The following is a 20,076-nucleotide window of genomic DNA, read 5'->3' as shown; positions in this document are numbered from 1 at the left end:
GGGTGACCACCAGAACCTTTGGGGTGCCATGTCACTGGTTTATTTCAGAAGAATCAATACAATTGTCAGCTTCAACACTGAAGTACCAGGGTAGGATACTAGCTTTATGCTCTGTGCAATCATGTAATTTGTCCTTAGAAGACAGCACCTTGCTAATAGCTTGTGGTTAAACGTGGGATGGCTTCAGTGTAAATGGAAGCACCCCCCCCCTCACTAGCAAGCATTCATTCATCAGAGTATCAGAGCTCAGAACTCGTTCTGCCATGAAATAAAATATAGGGGCCAGGCCAGACCAGGTCACTGATGGATCAGGGCACAGTCTGAAGAGGAGTAAACTTTGGACAGCTAGCCCCAAACAGCCCTTCATTATGTGGAGGTGGCTGACAGCTGGTGAAGAACTAGGGAAGGCTTCTGAAAGAAAGCGGCACCTCTAGATTCAGGCGGTGGCCTGGCTAAGACCAGACTCATCTCAGCTCTTCAGCCTTTCAAGCTATAGCAGAAAAAGAAAACCCATTTGAGTTTATGTTTTAATTTTCTGTACCATGTAGAGGTAATATATTTAAACACCCACCTGTGCAGCTCAATTTCAGATTTCTCCATCTAGCCATACTTATTTGATGAGAGATCTCATAACTTGGTTCTGAATACTTAGAATAAAATTTTACAATTTGTTTTACAAGCAATTTTATAGAGTATCAAGAGTAATATTGGCCTTTTCCTCATAAAAAAATCTGAACGCTTTATCAAAGTGAAAACCAGTGTTCCATTTCAGAAGAGTTTTTAACCTGGTTTTTATTAGAAGGGATGAGCCTACAGTATCTGATTTTTAAGGACTTTGACCACACTTGTTTGGAGATCTGCAACTAGACCAGTAAAGTTGCTATTTTCTGTCTCACTGGATGGCTCCAGTACAGAAATAGATACTTTTGATCATGCTGTGATTGCCTTTTTGTTACAGCTTTTTATAAGCTCGATGTAAAGCATCTTGCCACAGACAGGAGTGTTTTCATGACTCAGTGGAATTAAAAGGAAGTTAGTTGTGCACAGGAGTTTAAAGACAAATGTGTTCCCTTTTGACTTGAAAGAAAATGTTATTTATTTATATAAATTTATTGTTTTTTGTTAAATAGTAGGGCTGTGCATTTGCCTTGGGTGAGGCATGATTCTGAGGCAAGAATCTCCACCTCAGAGATATTAGGACCGCCTAGAAGTTCATGGCAAAGCAGGAAAGCTCTGAGACTTTGCCACCACTTCAGAGTCTTGGGAGGGCTTCTAGGATTAAACCCAATTCTGCCAAAAAGCCACAAAAAGGTATATAGGTGTTAGTTGATTTCCCACTTTAAGTCAATGGGAAACACATCCGAAGCTTCAGAAAACAAGATGTTCTGAGGCAAAGTTACAGGTAGTGACTGCACTTTGGCATTTGCCAGATATGTAAATTATTTTTTGTTTTCATCAAATGCAGCAAAAGAACATTTGCTGCCCCTGCTCTGCTAAATCTGCCCACCCCCTCATATTTGGCAATAGTGGTGTGGCTCATGGGAAGATGTTCACCACTCAGATAACTTCCTGACTGACAATATCCTTCTTTCAGGTTCCTGGAAGTCTTCTTAATATATTGCCATTCAGCCAACCAGTGGCTTACAATAGAAAAGTACATGACTGGAGAATTCCGCAAGTACAATAACAACAATGGGGACGAGATCACGCCTAGCAATTTGCTGGAAGAAATGATGCTGGCTTTTTCTCACTGGACTTATGAGTATACTCGAGGAGAGCTCCTTGTGTTAGATTTGCAAGGTAAGTGAGAACCAAAAATACTCTGCTGTAAAACTGAGGGAGGCCATTCGACCCTTACGTACAACATAAATGAAAACAAGGACTAGAGACAGCTGTAAGCTCTTCACGCTTTTATGACAGTTTCTTTTCATTGAAATTATGGCAAGTAGTTTGGGGCCCAACTCAGTTTCCTTACTGACTCCCCTTGGATTGCCACCTCATCATTTAGATGGCTTGGTCTTTTTAAAGAACTCTCTCACATAATAATGGAACTCTTGTGCCTCCTACACTGCTTGAAAACTGATTTGGTTGCCATCCTCTTCCTCTGTCTGCTGTAGGGCAGAACAAGATTTCCAGTAGCCACAGGGAGATGGATGACGGGATGGTAGGGGCAGGGCAGCATTATAGAGATATGCAATAACCTCTCAGTGCTATCTTTCTTTTAGGGAAATCTGCAGTTGTGCTCTGCTGACTTCTGCAATTGGTTTTTGTCAAAAATTAGCAGGGTTATACAACACAAATGTTTCAGTAAATGTGGGCTGAGCTGTGCTAAGTTCACCTGCCCAACGCACCACTGCCCTTGTGGGAAAACAATACTTCCAAAAAGACAAATGAGTTGCATCTACAGAAGGAGTAAGCACACTCACACCTATGAAGACCACGCTCTCTTCTGTCCTTCTCACACAAAAAAGCCAGGCCTGAAGTGAACTAAGTTCTGCTCAAAGTAAACCTGTTGAAGTTGATGGACCTACATAGGTCTATTCTATGAGTGACACTGGGTACAACCCTCACATGGAAGAAGCATTGGGACAAGAAGCATTGGGGGGGGGTTAGCAAATGGGCACAAAATGGGCCCTACATAAAACAGAAGGGTCGATTCCAGGCACAGAAGTGAATAGGGATGCTCCTGTTCAAACAGCAGCTTCACATGTAAATCAGATCTTACACACATACAAGCGCTGGATTGGGACTAGGGTGTTTTAAGGGAAATAGTAGACAGTTTTGAAAAGATGAACAACCACCTATAAAGCAGTAGCAATATAATTGTCTGTTATTGTGTCAAAGGAAATGTGTACTGGAAGATAAAGGTTTAATTTATTTACAGTGTGCAAAAGGCCTGAATTACACCGAGGCACATTTTTCAAACAAAATAAACCTTCCAGTCCCCTAACCTCATTTATTGTTATCTTCACATTCAAAATTTAAGAGTCAAGTGATTTAAAACTGCTGTGTGGGTGGCTTCTTTTGAAAGCTTAAGTGCATGTGAAGGTCTTTGCACAGAGCCATGGAAGACTTGTGGGGAAGTTTGTGCATATCAATAAAAGATAACAACAAACTCTGACATATTCAGTTCAGCTTTCAGAAAAGGTTTGGATTTCAATATTGTGATATTCTTAAAATTCATATTCAGGCCATGGTGCTCCAAGCATCCCTTTGTCCATAGCACAATAATAGTTGCATGCTCCTAAAAGCATAATAAGCAATTAATGTGCTATTCAGAGAGTGAAAATCACTGCTGCCTTGGTCAGTGGGGATGGGGTGCAGAATGATGTGGTTTTCTGCATGGCTCTGTAGTATTACATATTGTAACCTGCTCTGGGACTGGCTGGTGAAGGTGGGTAATAAATTTAAGATTAATATATTTATTTCAAAGAATTGCAGACTGCTTAACCCCAGTAGAGACAGATTTAGGGGAGCACAACCAGTTCGGCTGCACTGGGCGCGGAGCCTGGGGGGCACTGCTGGGGATGACACAACTATGATTTACAGCAGAGCAAATTTTGGCATTGCACAGGACACTGCTGAAATTTGGGACCCCAAGATCTGCCACTGTTCCTAGTAATCTCTAAGAAGTGTACAGGGGACCCAACACAATAATAGTAAAAATGAGTTAAAACTATTGTTATGTATTCAGCGGTCTGTGTTTTTGCCTGAGCTTGAGTCTGGACTATGGATTCTGAGCTCCTGTGTTCTGATTCACTACATGATGTCCAATCACAGAACATTTCAGGATTTGGGTCTCTGCCATTGGCCCTTGAACTCTGAGTCATGATTCGCAGCTTGGAAGTTTAGACAGCCAATCATGTTGGGAGTGGGAGTGGCCTAGGCTTTCAGGAATGTATATAAGGAATTGCTTTGCCCCTGTTTCCCAGTTATGTAGTTCAAGAAAGGTTCTTGCTGTTATCACTGTGTCTTGCCTCATGGGAACCCACTTAACTATAATATCATAATTTAATTAAAAAGCCTGCTGGAGGAGGAGGAGGAAGAAGTAGTATTCAGTAAGCACCAGACATTCACCAGTGAAGGGATCTCTCTGATCTCAACTAGAAGGAAGTTCCACAAAATGGGAACCACAGTACAATGCACAGAGCTCCATGTGGCTATGAGCTGTGCCACTGAATTCTTGGAAAATCTGAATCTCAGCAAGAGAAGCACCGCTGGACACAAATGCCAGCCATTAAGTGGGAATTTCACTTCTGCACCTCTCCTCAATTTTACCTACACCCAATTTTAATTCATGCCATCACAATCTAGGAAGGTTGGAATTTAGGCAAATTGTGAAGTAGGCCCAGTGAAAAATGTTTGTCACTGGCTTCTTAGATAAGCCTGGTCTTGTACTGGAGATTCTATAGATATGTGTATATATTGATATTAATATCCATATCTATCTATCTATCTATCTATCTATCTATCTATCTATCTCCATCTGATAACAACACAGCTGCAAAATATTCATATGCACAGATGGGTTTGTAAGGAACCAGGTACAGCACTTAATAGACACAAAATGTAATTATTTTTATCCAGGATGGCAAAGCTGAATTAATCAGTAGGCTAAGTTTGAGCACACAAGATCCCCCCCACCCCGATCCAATAGCTGAGGTCTGCGCATGGAGATCCAAGAGCACATGTGCAGCTCTGCACTCAGCTAGACAGCTGCAGATAAAATGTTTTAAAGTGTGTTTTAAGTGCAGTGTACAATGTGACACTAGACGGGTGGCAGAACTAGACACTAGACAGAAAATTCAATGTAGTTTTTAAAATGCTTTTAAAAAAAGCATTTTCAAAACAGTTTTTATATGTATGTAGATTCCACCTCTGTCTCTATAGAGACTGGTCTATTTCTTTCAGTATCACAGAAGTCTCAATGCACACCAAAGGGCATCTCTTGAACTCGATTTTTCCTGACATTGATATATAGTTCTTGCTCACATATATTTCAGGTGTCCATTTGGATCTACAAAACACTTTAGACTGATGTTGTTGTTGTGGTAGTGGTGCAATAAAATTGAAAAAAGAATAAAAATTAGCTTCAAAAATGAAATGAGCATGCAACATTTGTTGTAATGTTGTTTTTTCAGTTTCTGCCCTATAAAGTGGAAGATTAGATAGCTGTAAAATGATTGCATAGGCTACAGTCTCAAAAATGATTTTTAAAAATGCAGTTTCCTTCTAATATACTTGATAAATTTGACTTCTACAGGGGTTGGAGAGAATCTTACAGACCCATCCGTTATTAAACCTGAAGACAAGCAGTGAGTATCTGGCGTCACTTTATCATACCAAATGTGACATCTTTCATGTGATTCAATTAATATTCCATATTAGCTGTGATGTGCATATGCATATTTGTCACACTGCTGACAGGGGCACTATTTGTGTTTTTGCTATCATTGCAGTTAAATGCTTGTATATTTCTAATGGACCTAATAGAATACTGTGATGCCCTGCAATGCAACTAAGCTTAAAGGCCACCGGACAAACTTCATATAATGCCAGATGCAGATGCTTATCTCCTGGAAAACATTGGCTACAGGCTGGGTGCATGTAGTATTTATATTGAATTATCAGACCTGGTTTTCCAGTTCTACTGCAAATACAGTTGAAAGTGCTAGTTTTAATATACAGTGTCTTGGAGGATCACTTAGGCCTTGCTTACCTTGGAATGCTTTCACATATATCTTCCTGAACTGAATGACAGTGCAAGAAAGATTTGAAAAGTTGGATGTGGAGCTATAAACTCCTGGAGTCATGGACACCTTTTGTTTTGAAACTAGGTATTGAATGTCTTCACCTTCATGGGTCAGGCTTGCCAAAACAGGACCCCCAAACTCTTAGAATGGTGAAACTGAGAATAGTTCCAAGAATGAAGTGGCGTCTAATCTGAGCTTCCATGACACTAGTTTAAAGGAATTATTTGTTGAGCAACTCCAGGTTATTGCCCCAAATTGTTTCTAGACTGACAAAAATGGGACAATCTTGCCTCAGGCTGACTAAGAAACATCAGCTAGACTTGCTGGCCAAGGGCTGCATTGGCTGGCTGGGCTTCCCCCTCTGTGGGTGGGCAGGGGGCACGGCACAGCCCTGTGAACCCTCAGTGTCCCACCCCGCCCAGTAGCGGCAGAGAGGCTTGGGCAGGCACAGTGGGTTTTCTTTACCCTCTGTGCCCAGCTCCTGTTCTTGCCTGGGGCATGTGTGTACGCACCCCCCCAGGTGCCAGTGAAGGATGCAACGCCATTGGTGTTTTGGAGATCTACTTGTGTGACTGACTAGCCTGACATAAGGACATAGAAGCAACCAGTGCTTAGTTTTGCAAAGAAAATATATTCATGTTTAAATATCCTTGGAAGTCCTGTCTTCTGCCATTATGTGTGCAGGATGCCATGGGTTATTCAGCTGCACAGGAAGGGCTCTCTGTACATTCTCAACGCCGTCTCTGTATGATACTATCCCTGATTCAAAACAATAGTGGCTTTGCTCCATGTTCTGTGCTTAGGTATTCTACCATTCCTCCTATATTCTCTGCTCCACCCACCCTTCTCTTTAAGAAAGCTTTCCTGGTAGTAATTTTCCATATAAGGGTTGAAGTGATTGCCCAAAGCATCAGTTAAGAAAAGCATTTGGGTAATTACACTTAAGTAAATCCATGGAGAGGAGTAATCATGTCAATCCCCTCTGCTTGTAAAAATTCAGTCGGAGATGCTAGTTTCTTTAATGCACGGTGTCTCTGAAAGTTTACAATCAGTCTGGGACTTGTCCCACAATATTTTATCCGGGGAAAAGTTTTAGTTGCAAAAGGACTCTCTAGGTTGTGTCCAAATCTTTGGTCAGAGAATTCAAAAGCTTGCATATCCCTATATTAGCAAAAGATATTTTATAAAAGATTTGAACCTTAAATACCTTGTACCTCTTTGTCCTGTTTTGCTTGTTTGCAAAATTCTCCGTCTCTGGAGACAGTGCTTATATGCGGAGAAGGCAAGGGAGAATTTTCTTTTCCCCTTTGCTGTTTTAACATATAGAAATAAAATGCACTGACTATGGGCAGCATTTTTTTGTACATCCTCTTATATGAGATCTAGAGGGTTAATTACGTTCTCAAGAATAATGGTGGGTAAGTAATACTGCTATTTAATGAGCATTGATCCTAGGTGCCAAATTGCAGAAATATATTAAGTGGGGATGCAAATAAATGCAATGTATTGCTCTGTGTTTTTTATTGTGGTTATTGTAATTCTGGATGTTGCACAGAATCACTATTACTGTATTCTGGCAACTATCTGAAATCTTCAGTCGCCAGTACTTTACTTGCCTAAGAAATGTCTGTCCAGTTCGTGTGTAGCTAAATCAAACAGATGAGACACTTTGTTTATCCTGGGAGAGCATTTTTAAATACAGTGCAATTCATCTGTAGTCTTCCCTTTTCTAAATAAGTATAGAATGAATTTAGTGGTTATGCTTTCTTAGACTTGAGAGTAAGAAGGGTAACTGTGCAGCACAACATGTGCTGATGTTTTGTACTACAAGTTCAGGCCCATATCTCTCACAACAGATGGTTCTACTAGAGAGGGGTTTCATTGTTGTTTTGTGTAGGAGACATTTTCTTCAGCTCCATTCCAGACTACATGGTCCAGACCACACAAATACACACTGGTTGATAGCAGGTCCTGTTGATTTATGTGAATAAATTGAGTAATATGCTGCAACAGAAGAAAACAAAATACATTTCAGAGTAAATAATGCTAGCAGTACCAGGCAGTGTGTGACATATTCTCAAGATCAAGGGACATGGGTGGCCCTGTGCACTGAGCCTCTTGGGCTTGCCAGTCAGAAAGTTGATGGTTCAAATCCACGTGAAGGGGTGAGCTCCTGTTGCTCTGTCCCAGCTCCTGCCAACATAGCAGTTTGAAAGCTTACCAGTGCAAGTAAATAAATAGGTACTGCTGCCATGGGAAGGTAAATGGTGTTTCCATATGCTCTGGCACTCATTACAGTGTTCCATTGTGCCAGAAGCAGTTTAGTCATGCTGGCCACATGACCTGGAAGGCTGTCTGTGGACAAACACCGGCTCCCTTGGCCTGAAAGCGAGATGAGCACCATAACCCCATAGTCACCTTTGACTGAACTTAACCATCTAGAGGTCCTTTACCTTTCCTTTACCTTATTCTCAAGATCAGCCTTAGGTCTTATTAGTTAAGTTAGTTCCTATTTTTATTCAGGAAACAACAATAAATATGTAATCACAAACTAATGTGTGCATGTAATGTACATTTTCCATGTAATATGCATAATCTGAGGGTGGTTTTCATAAAAATCATAGCCCTGAGTAACTGCTAGATTGTCACACTACTGAATTTTCTAAATTTTGTTGGAGAACTGCTGTTTCTCAATGAAGCAGAGCAGAGGCCCTGAGTTTCACTCAGCATGGGGGGGGGGCTGTTGTGCATATGTGATGTCATGCACATTGTGATGTTGCACAACTGTCACAGACCTCCTAAGTGCTGGTTTGGTGTATCTTGGTGCTCTGTGGCCCAGGGCAGCCTTCAGCCAGGCTGTGCCAGGCCGTGTGGCATTTCCCCACCCTGCGGGGCAGAGCAACCTCCAGCCAGGTCACGCGGCATCTCCCAAGGAGGCAGAGGACAGCAGACTAAAGTAGGAGGGAGGGGGAGGGCAGGCAGGCAAGGAAGGGCTCAGCCTCCTTTGTTCCCTCCATTGGGGGGCTGAAGATGCCTCATCCCTGTAGAGTTGGCATCTATGAAACAGAAAGAAGGTACATTGCAGACCCACTCACCTTGCCTGGATTGGTCCAGGATTCAAATGGTTAGATGCAGCAGCAGAGCAAGGGGCCAGCCAGGGCAGGACGTTCCGCAGGGCCTCCCAGGAGTCTGCCTGCTTCCTCCCACTCAGCCGCCCTACACCTGGGGGGAGGCGGCAGACGGACCGTTTGGGCAGCACAGAGCCTGCGGGCACCCAAGCCACCACATCACTCCCAGGAGAGACACATGGCTCGGGCACGCTACAGGCTCTGCGGTGAGTGCTGCCCGGCATTTTGTCACCCCCCTCAGTGGTGACACCCGGGGTGACCCGCCCCCACCGCCCCACTTCCTCTGACCCTGCATAGGGACGAGGTGACCCTGACAGGTAATCATTATAACTTACTACAGAACAAATTTTGAGAAACCAAAGGATGAAGTGAGCAAGTTGATTGAGATGGAGAACAATGACACCAGGAGTTATCAGGAAAGCAGTGGCCGAGGCTGGATGCGCAGGTCAAAGATTACTACGTCCAAGATTTCGTTATGAAACTGTTGACTTTTACAAATGTGTAATTTATTATTATTTTACAGTATGGATTATAGACACAGAGAGCACCATCTGTATAGATAATAATTTTGCCATGTTGTTCCTAAATACCTGTGGTCTTCTGTCAAAGTCATTTCTAGCTGTAAATCACTGTGGGAAAGCTGTAAGGAGCAGAATTGTATTTACGGCAGCAATAAAATAAGACCTGGTGCAATTTGGCAAAAAATGGAACCCAACCTTCTGGATGCCTAAAAAACTGAAATGTTTACAGGACTCTTAAGAATATCGGGATCCGTTCAAAATTATAGTTTGTACAGGGCTTTTTTTCAGCTGGAACTCGCTGGATCTTAGTTCCGGCACCTCTCAGGTTGGCACTGTTGCCATTGTAAGAGAACAAGGGAGGCGTTCAGGATGAGCTCCAGCACCTCTTTTTCTAGAAAAATAGCACAGAATTTGTACCTTACGGCCCATTCCACTGTCTTGTTTGGTGTTCAGAAGCAGCAGGAGTTTTTGAAGTAAACCGGTAAGCAGGGCCAGTTTGGGGGAGGGGGGCAGGGGGGCATTGCCCTGGGGCACAGCCTCCAAGTGGGCCTCAGATTTAGTCCTTTCTTAATTTTTTGGGTATTTGATTCTTCTCTTAACTTGTTTCTACACCCACTCTCAGCCTAGAGCTGCAAACCTAAGCAAATGAGAGGTATGATTTGGTAAAAGATGTTGGTTCCCTTTTTTGTTCGCAGATATTTCGTCATATTTAATTACATCTCACTTCTTTGGTGTGTGGTGCTATTTTGTTTTGTGTTCCTTCATTTTAATTTTTTTATTCTGCCTAAAGCTGCCTAGGTCTCTCTGGACCACTGAAACTGGGTGTCCCTGATCATTGTTCTTGCTGGCCAGGGCTGGGAGCAGCACACAGGCACTCAAAGGCTTGGCCAGTATTCTCTGTAAAACAGACTGCAAACACACACACACACACACACACACACACACACACACACACAGCATGCCCCAGAACCTTGAAATGCAAAAAATTCGAAAAGCGCCATAGACAGTAGAGTCTGCAGCGAAATAAGCACTCCAGCATAAGTGTGCGATGAGATAACACTCTTTTTATTGCTAAAAGAGATATAGCATAAAATAAATATCTAAATATAACAGTTCTATACTTTTCACACACACACCTATTTATAGTTAACCCTATGTTGTAAGCATCCCAGGGTGGGATACTGAAGCACTCAGTTAAAAAGAAAAAACCAAACAGAATATGCATAAGAAAAGATAAAAACCAACAAATTTGGTAATAAATATACACAATGTCCCATGCTACCATTTAAAAAAAGCCAGTCACAGGACTGGAACCATTCCTTAGCCATATTCCTAATGAGCCTGGCATGGTTTCCATTTTAATATGACTTTGATATCTCCGCCAAATAGTGGGTTTTTCTTCTTCACACTCAAGTGTCACAGAAGACTAGTACTGCCTGCATTTCATCCTGAGCTTTGGGTTTTCAGTGTCTGTAACACTTTCTTCTTTACAAATTTTTGCTTGGAAGTGTTTGTTTCACTCATTTTCCAAAAATATTTTTCACCCAGAACCAGTGTTCCACTTAAAAGCTGTGAAGCTGCAGCAATAAACCCAAATTATTTTGAAATTCCAGTACGTTGTTCTGTTGGAATGGGAGGCACTCCCAAAACCTCAGGAAGCGGAATTCCTTCATTTGTTATTATAGAATGAAGATTCCACGAAAATGGAAATAAGTACACATGTACCTGCTGCCAACTCCATCATTGCTCCAATTGAAAAGAATGTAGCAATGAAATTGTCGTGTTTTCCTGGCTCAAAGATGTTATATAGCGCAAAGGGCATACAAAGAACGGTCACCACATTGGCAACTGAGGCCAAATGCATCAAGTCCTGGGCCGTGATGATTTCAGCTGGTAGGGACACGTCATCGTTTAACGGTATGCATATAATGTTAGTTTTCTTCATTGTAATTCTTCGCACAGAACAGGCGCCCCAGATCCCAATGCCCACAATGCCCTGTTGGTTACTGCCCATGATGTTCTCTACCGGCCACACTCTCCATTCAAGGTTGGCAGATGTGGAGCAGATGCTCATAAGGCAGCCCATAACAGCCAGGACAAAGGCACCTAGTTGCACGCAGGACACCCTGCACAACAGCCGGACTGGGAAGGAGCCACAATGCACCTGGGGGGAACTTCTGCTGGCGATAGAAGGCATGCTGGAGAAAAACACAGACAAAAGATAACCGTTAGATACTTAGGTGCAGTATCATGTGGACACCTCCTAAAGTTTGAGCAAATAGTGATGTGCAGCTAAAACAATGCCATCATTCTAGGGCAAATTCTGCATTTCCCATCTTGAGACGTAGGAATGGAAAAGTCTTCTGAACCTGCAATCGTAAGTGCCAGGAATCAGATTTTCCCAGGGGTGAAGAAATTGCACAACCGCACAACCCCTTTTGTTCTATGGACCCCCTCCATGCAGATAATTGGGCTCTTGTCTTATCCACTCCTCTGCATTTCTGTGCTCCCCTCCCTTCCCTCTCCATTGGTAAAATGTCAGGCATGATCCCACCAAAGTTATGCATTTTACCCTTGAAAGAAAGTTTGGTGCAACAGACCAATACAGCTCCTGTTCAGGAAAGAATCCTTTCTGACTTTAGTCCTCATTCTCTCTCCCCCCCCCCTCTCTCTCTCACACACACACACTGTGAAAAGCCTACCAAGTGGCTCTCAGACAGGGCAAAAGGAAATTTTAAAAAGTCAATTTGTTCCTATCTGAGAAAACACTGCTATGTTGTTGGAGAACTGAGGAGTGCTGCATATGTGCACCTATGTGAAATTAGTTCCTCAACCAGTCTTTTTCCCAGGGCAAGGGCTTTTTTCAGGTCTTTCTCTTCCAGTGTCTGACCTAAGAGAAGACCTGAGAAGAACGAAGCTGGTCTGAGCTGGTCACTGGAGCAACTGCTCCTTGGAGTTCTGAGGCAGTTTAGAATGCAGCTTGCTTTGAACGCTTGGAACAACACAAATCGTAACTCCAGGGTACTGGTCATTTGGAACATTTGGCAACTGCTTGGATGCATTCGAATACCAGTGTGATTCTGCAACTTTTAAAAGATACTTTTTTTGTTAGATGTAAGCTTATGCAAAGATTGGATGCAAAATGTGGAAATAAACACCTGGCTGCCAGTTCCAAAGGAATGAGCAAGCAAGATTTGAAATAAACAAATACACAAATAAACAAATATTTAGTTGTTTCCATTGGGTTTGAACACCACTTTGAATTACAGCAACTTTATTCAGTAGCACTGGTGGATCTGACTAGTCCAGTTTACCTTTTTTAAAAAATGAAAAGCTTTATAAAAACTCTATGGGGACAGGCTAGTATTATCTCCATATTACAGTCTGGCAGACGTGTGGGGACATCCCGTACTGTGAAATAATTTCTTGCTTAGGTTAGGGCCACTTTGTAAATTCATGATGACGGGGATCTTTGAATCAGAGGGTTCCCAGCTCATTCGTTGCTTTCCTGGTCACCCAAATACCAACTCTCCCTACAGTCACTGTGTTGGTTCCCAGGTAGATGACTCTTTTGAGGTTCGCTGATCTTCATGTGCTATGGACTCATAATATTTGTAGATTTATCAGTCTTCTACAGAGGCTTTTTCTGAACATACTTGTGGGCATTCCTTCCCTTATAAAATGTGGGACTGAAAATATCCAGCAATCCCAATCTTGTTCCAAACGTGGCTTGTGTTAGGTGGTGCTTATTTCCCAACTAAAGTTGTGTGTGCTTTGCTGTGGTTGCCTTGGAAGAAAAGCCCCCTCATTCTGCAACAAGGACAGAATAAAGAACTGCTTGGTTGGAGATGACTGAGCCCAGTGCCACCAGCAGAGGCGGAGCACGCCAATAGGGTGCCTGGGGTGGCACATGTGCCCTGTGCCCAAGGACCGGGCCAGCTACCCGCTGGGGTAGGGCCAGCCAGTGCAGGATGCTCTGCAGCGCCTCCGAGGAGTCTGTCTGCCTCCTCCTACTCAGCCGCCCTACAGCTGGGGGGAAGGCAGCGGGTGGACCGTTTGGGGCAGTGCGGAGCCTGCGGGCGCCCAAGCCACCGTGTCACTCCCAGGAGAGACGTGTGGCTTGGGTGCGCTGCAGGCCCTGCAGTGAGTGCTGCCCAGCATTTTGTCACCCCCTCAATGGTGACACCCGAGGCGACCTGCCCCCCTTCCTCCGCCCTGGTTAAATGGTGGGAAAGCCTGCCAATAAAAGCAGCCGGCCTGGGAGATGTGAGCCAGCCATGACGGGCGGCAACCTGTAACTGGGCAAGCAGCCACTATATATCTATATCAGGGCGGGGAACCTGTGACCCCCCCCCCCAGATGTTGCTGTATTCCAATTCCCATCTCCCCATCCAGCATAGCTAATCCTAGGGATGCCAGAATTTGCAATCTAGCAGCATCTGGGGAGTCAAGCCTCTCATTTTGATGCATTTTAATTTAAACAAACTGCTGCCATACCACTGTTTTGCTTTGCAGTATTTTGGGAAATAGATAAATACACGGGCTAAGAATTCATTTGTACTGTTGTTTCTTCCAGATCTAGAGGGATGGTATTTGGACCAGCAAACCTTGGAGAAGAAGCAATCAAAAACTTCATTTCAAAGCACTGCTGCAACTCTTGTTGTAGGAAACTCAGACTTCCTGGTAAGCAATAGAAAAGCTCTGCATTCTGCTAGCTCCAGGCGCCATGAAGCTGTGGGTGGTGGAGCCAAAGCATGGTGAAATTGCAATAAACACAGCACAACCACTTTGGATTTAAACAGGCCATGACTTCATTGATTAGAAATGTCAACAAGTTATGGTGTAGTGTGAATCCTGGATCAACCAACCCACTCTGGGCGGCTTCCAACTAAATATTAAAAACAGTACAGCATCAGACATTAAAAATTTCCCTAAGGAGGGCTGCCTTCAGTTGTCTTTTAAAAGTAAAATAGTTGTTTATTTCCTTGACATCTGCTGGGAGGGCGTTCCACAGGGCAGGCGCCACGACCGAGAAGGCCCTCTGTCTGGTTCCCTGTAACCTTACTTCTCGCAATGAGGGAACCAGTAGGCCCTCGGCGCTGGATCTCAGTGTCCGGGCTGAACGATGGGGGTGGCTGTGATTGCACTTCCATATGCTCACTACGGCCTGCTTGACATGTCACATTAAAACATAGTTTATTTTAAAGTTGTCTCTTAAGGCAGTGTGCACCAAGCTTGAGCATGCTGCGCAAAAGCTCCCAACTCCCTCTGCTCCTTCCTAGCACTTTGTCCTGCAGGGAGGGAACAAACTAGAGGCTGACTTCACATTATGTGTGAACCAGCAGGCAGTTGTTTTGGCCAAACAAACCACAGTCAGAAAGTCAAGGTTTGTTCCTGGCTTCCAATCGTGGTTTGCTTGGGAGAAACTGGGTTTTTGTCTAAAAGAGGAAGGTATGGAGATGCAGTAATTGCTTTTCAAGATGGGGCAACTAACCCAAGAACTCAACTCACTTTCTATCCATAAACATCTGTTGATTTTTATACAGGATGGCATTTTTTAATGATGCAAACAAATGTCAAATACTTCATGAACAGTGTCTTATAAATCTATGTTCCTAAGGATTTTACAAATTATTTTTTTCTTAAGCTGGTCCATCAGCCATTACCCCACTACTTTGCTACCCACAACTTGGTCAGCCCAACTCTCCACTCGTCTCTATTGCCCTTCTGAATCCTCTACCTCTTATTCTGTTTCTTGGGCGCATCGGAGTTCACAATAAAGCCCATTCCTGATGAGGGGTCAGTTTGAGCCCAAACACACAGCAGAAGGCACAGGAGATTTAAAAGCAGAAAAGTTGTTATGTTTGCTGAGTGATTCGCTTCCCTTTCACGTCTTTGAAACCAGGACTTGTGTAGTGGGACTTGGGAAAGACAATAATATAAACGTGGTTTCTTTCCTGTTCTCTACCATGTAATGGATCGATTTAACACTTTGTATATGCTAAGGAATTATGATCAGAGTTTTCACTGTTTTCTCCACAGATCTGAAAAGGAACGACTACACACCTGGGAGGTTCAATCCAGCTTTTGAAGCCGAAACGGAAGCAATGGCAGCAGCAGGAGATGAGGCTCTTAACAATAGCGATGATGAGCCTTTGGAATACTGCACTCGATTGTGATGTAAGGGCTTGGCAGGCAGGGCCTTGCCTTTTGAGCACCTGAATGATGCCCATTATTGAATTTGCCTCGAGGGACAAACAATAGGTGCTCAGATATGCCCATTGTCCATACATTTATACGCCAAGGAAATGAAAGCCATTTACATGCACGCCAGTGTGTGAACAAATATCCTATTGAAAATGGAACCTCTTTAGATACTGACTTCAGGGCACTTCTGTTTATAGATTGTGCCAAAATTATCCATTAAAGTCAATGGAATTGTTGAGATTTATTCAATTTATTTATGTTTTAGAAATGCTGCTGATAATAACAGTTTGGAGGAGAATGATGAGAAAATGAGTGGAAGAGATTTGAAAAATGGAAATTTCCCTGGAAGGAACTGCTTGATTTTCTCTCCCCTCCCCTCCCAACTGAGAACTTTTATTTCTGGTGGAAACACTGCAAATCCCAAAAGCCACGCAGGTTCCCCCAGCTGTCTAACTTCTACTGCACACACAGAGAGATTTTGTGAGCACTACCTTGTGCTTGAGTACTGTAAAGTAGCAGCTACAAAACTATGGATATCTTTGAGGGAAGATATCTTAATATCTTCCATTTCCCACCAGAAATTCCCATGGTCAGGAATTTCTCATCTACTTTCTATGCTATGCCTATGAATCCCCTGTGAGGATGACCTCTTCTGCAAATGGGTTGATCTCCTTCCTCTGAATATTTCTCAAGCAGGGCTCTGCTCACCAGGTGCTTTCTTCCTCCAACCTATTATAAGGACACAAACACTTTCTCTTTGGGATGGAGCTTCACTTGAATGGGACAGAATGAATAAGGGAGCTGAAAATGAAAAGCTGAGCTGGAAAGGATGTAGTACCGGCACACCACTCTCTCTCTCTCTCTCTCTCTCTCTCTCTCTCTCTCTCTCTCTCTCTCTCTCATGCAGTACCAGCACCTATTTTTCTAGAAAAAAAAAGCACTGGTCACTGTCAAGTGTGGAAGCAATAATATTGTGTTGCAGAATACAAGCCAATTTCTCTATATTCTTCACAATACAAATTGCACTTCACTTTAAAGGAAGAATGAGGATGACCACAAACCTGGTAGCAGGAGAGTTACTGTCTTAGAGATTTATTATCTTAGGTTTCCGCATCACAGCTGCTTTTTGTAGAATGCTTCCACACCTCACAATTTAAGATGTACAGTGGTACCTCGGGTTACAGACGCTTCAGGTTACATATGCTTCAGGTTGCAGACTCCGCTAACCCAGAAATAGTGCTTCAGGTTAAGAACTTTGCTTCAGGATGAGAACAGAAATCATGCAGCGGCGGTGCAACGGCAGCAGGAGGCCCCATTAGCTAAAGTGGTGCTTCAGGTTAAGAACAGTTTCAGGTTAAGAACGGACCTCCAGAACAAATTAAGTACTTAACCCGAGATACCACTGTATCAGTACTCTGAAACAGAGTGTAATCACCCACAATCCACACACTGAGGCAAAGACAATCAGATATGCAGCTGAATCTTGCTTCAGTACTGATGAGGAGACAACACCCTATACATTACCGGTGGGCAGTAGGCTAATTTAGATGGCCCAGGGCTGGTGGCCCCCAGTTTCTGGCTCCTGAGACAAACCTCTGCCTGCCCCTGCTGGGCCAGCCAATGCAATTTCTCCTTGGGTAGAATAGTAGTAGAGAAGGTTTTCTGCCAAAATTCTCACTGTGTTGCAACCAGTGCTACATTGAGCCCCAGGAAAGGCTATTTGCACCCCAAAATATATTTTTGTGCTAACATCAAGTTTTAAAAATTGTAGAAAAAATGAAAAGCACAAAACTTGAAAGCGCTAAATTTATTTTAAATTGCAACAATTTTTGATTATTGTTCTCAAATCCAAAAGAAAATGTTTTGGCAGAGGTGGATTTAGGGCAGTGCAATCAGTTCCAACTCAGTGGGTGCCAAGTCTAGGGGCGCTGCAGGGCATTGCAACTATGATAAAGTGAATTGAGCAGAACGGAAGGCCAGAGGCAGGAGTGGGCACTGGCGGACGAAGGGGGGCGGGGGAAGTGGTGCGCCCTGGGTGCCATCCCTGGTGGGGTGCCATCGCAGCAGCCGCCCCACGACGTACATCAACCCGAACAATTGAAAACCAGAAGTGACCTTCCTGCAGCCAATCAAAAGCTGCACTTTGGAAGTTGAACGTTTTGGAAGTCAAACGGACTTCTGGAACAGATTGTGTTCAACTTCCCCAGTACGACTGTACTAGCAACATGAGGACAGCAGGATCGCTTAGGGGACACAGGCTGTGTGTCGCACACCACACTGCCTTGCAAAACCTTGCCTCCCCCCCCCCCCAGCATTTGCTGCCTGAGATGGCTGCCTCACTCAGCCTAATGGTAGAGCTGGCCAAGGCGGCAATGGAGTATAATTTATACTTTTAAAACAGAACCATACACATAATAGCTTTTATTACGTTTTGTTGAATGGGTAAACAAATGGCAGAATGTGCAGCACTAAATAGCACTGTCCACATTTACTCTTCTTCCATACTCTTGATGTATGCATAATGGTGGGAGGCAGGTATAAATCCTCCATAGGTGTTCCAAACAGAATGAGAGGATGGACTAAAACACATGGAAATATACACACCTACACACCATATTTACATTTAACACTTGGAGATGAGGGCTAGGAAGCCAGTGCATGAGCCTGCCTCATAAATTGTGAGGGGGAATGTCCTAAGCATCTCTCATGTATTTCTCTATTGTCTTAAAGGGGGGAAATATCCACTATATCAACTGAAAATGAATGCTAATTTCAACAGGAAATCTGTTCTGTTTGTTTTTATTTTTCTTTATATATTTTTAAAGGACAAAATCAAGACACTTCCAACATATCAGGGTCATCAATAATTATTTTTTTAAAGCCCCCCTGTATTATAGAAAAATAAACCGTTTCATTGGTGACTGTCAGCACTTTTCTCCTTTCAAACATTCGTTATTGCCTTAAGGGCTTTTTATATTTTCTCTGCTTTACTGGTTCTCTCCTGAATTCATTTCAATCCCCTAATTTAAAGGAGCCCTCACAGGGAAGAAAAGCCTCAAACAAAGAACAAAAGTATTTTCTTATTCAATATTTGAACAGTGTGTAATGGTTGTGCTGGAAAAGAAAAAAAGAGGGAGCCATTACTTTGCCTACTTGACATTAATTGCGTTTGCATCTCTTCTCCCCCTACAAGCATACAGAAATAAATGAGTGTTCCCCAAGAACTGGTTGTGTGGAAATATGACAACCCTTATAGAAATTTTAAAAAGTAAATTGCATACACAAAAACCTAGAAGAAACAGATCAGGACTTGGGTGCCTGAACAGAACGAATTTTTAAATGTCCTTTGTTTGAAGGATTTAAGCAGGAATGCTGAAACCACCTATTTCCCAGGTATATAATGGGATACACTTGGTGCTGGTTGCCATCAAGCTTCTGTCAGCCTGCTCCATAGAGCTGGCAGCAAGGAGAGAAAAGGGGACTTTGAGAGCCTCTCTCTCTCTCGCCTTTGTGATGAACCCCCCTCCAACCACAACGTCTCTGAGCTACTCCAATGTGCTGCTACCCTTATCATTTTGACTGGACACCCCAAATATATTGCAAGGCCAGCCCAAGAAATTTTGCTGTGTGAAGTGAAGGACAACATGGTGTCTTCTACATACATTTGACTTGACACTGGTAATGAAATAATAATAATAATAGTAATAATAATAATAATAATTAAGAATAATAATTAAGAATAATTAATAATAATAATAATAATAATAATAATAATAATAATAATAATAAATTTGTACACAACCCTTCATCCGTAGATCTCAGGGCAGCTTAGGGGGTAGAGGGCAGGCTGACTGAAAGGAAAAGCCTCATGGGGAATAGCTGGAGGGACCTGCGCCTCTCTCTGACACGCACACACGCACTTGCTGCTTGAGGCAGCTGCCTCACTTGGCCCCATGGCAGAGCTGGCCTTGAGTGGGTGCTCAAGTACAGTTTAGCTATTAACTCCAGTGTGACAGTCTGGGAACACTACGAAGGGTGTCCCCACTCCTCTTCTGTGTCCTTGACACCACACACACTGTTTCCTTGACACCACACACATACATACATACTTGGCGCCTCAAATTTCAGTGGCACCATGTGTGATGCTGAAATTTGGCAGCCCCTGCCTTCTGTTGAACTTCATAGTTGTGGCGCATGCTGCAGCGCCCCAGAAGTGTCACACTCAGTGCAACAGAGCCAGTTGTGCTTCCCTACAGCTGCCTTTGCATACAGGATGTGTGGGGACAAGGACAGGGAAGAGAGGGGGGGGGGGTTGGTTTAAACAGCACTTTGTCGTATTCCCAGGCTGCCACATTGGAGCCAGTAGCTGGTACTTTCTTTCCATAGATATGGATAGAAAAAATATGTAGGGCTGCCCCCAGCATTTAGAAGTTGTGTGCTGTGGGCAGCTGGATGCTCTGTTTTAGA

At 43.3% G+C, this 20,076-nt stretch overlaps 1 protein-coding gene across 5 annotated transcripts in view; it reads left to right on the top strand.

The window, feature by feature from the left end:
• TRPM6 (transient receptor potential cation channel subfamily M member 6) overlaps nucleotides 1-15,845 on the top strand; it is an 87,776-nt gene extending 71,931 nt beyond the window's left edge. For all 5 annotated transcript variants that reach the window (XM_083464733.1, XM_083464732.1, XM_083464730.1 and 2 more), the window contains 4 exons: nucleotides 1,595-1,800; nucleotides 5,264-5,315; nucleotides 13,979-14,085; nucleotides 15,445-15,845. In XM_083464733.1, the coding sequence (XP_083320859.1) occupies nucleotides 1,595-1,800; nucleotides 5,264-5,315; nucleotides 13,979-14,085; nucleotides 15,445-15,581 (502 nt within the window). In that variant the 3' untranslated portion in view covers nucleotides 15,582-15,845. The remainder of the gene's footprint in view (nucleotides 1-1,594; nucleotides 1,801-5,263; nucleotides 5,316-13,978; nucleotides 14,086-15,444) is intronic.
• Nucleotides 15,846-20,076: the final 4,231 nt, after the last annotated feature.

The sequence above is a fragment of the Podarcis liolepis genome (assembly GCF_965112155.1).
Source record: "Podarcis liolepis genome assembly, chromosome: 11".
Taxonomy (NCBI): domain Eukaryota; kingdom Metazoa; phylum Chordata; class Lepidosauria; order Squamata; family Lacertidae; genus Podarcis; species Podarcis liolepis.
Note: the sequence above shows the minus strand (reverse complement) of the source record. Positions and strands in the feature narration are given on the sequence as shown.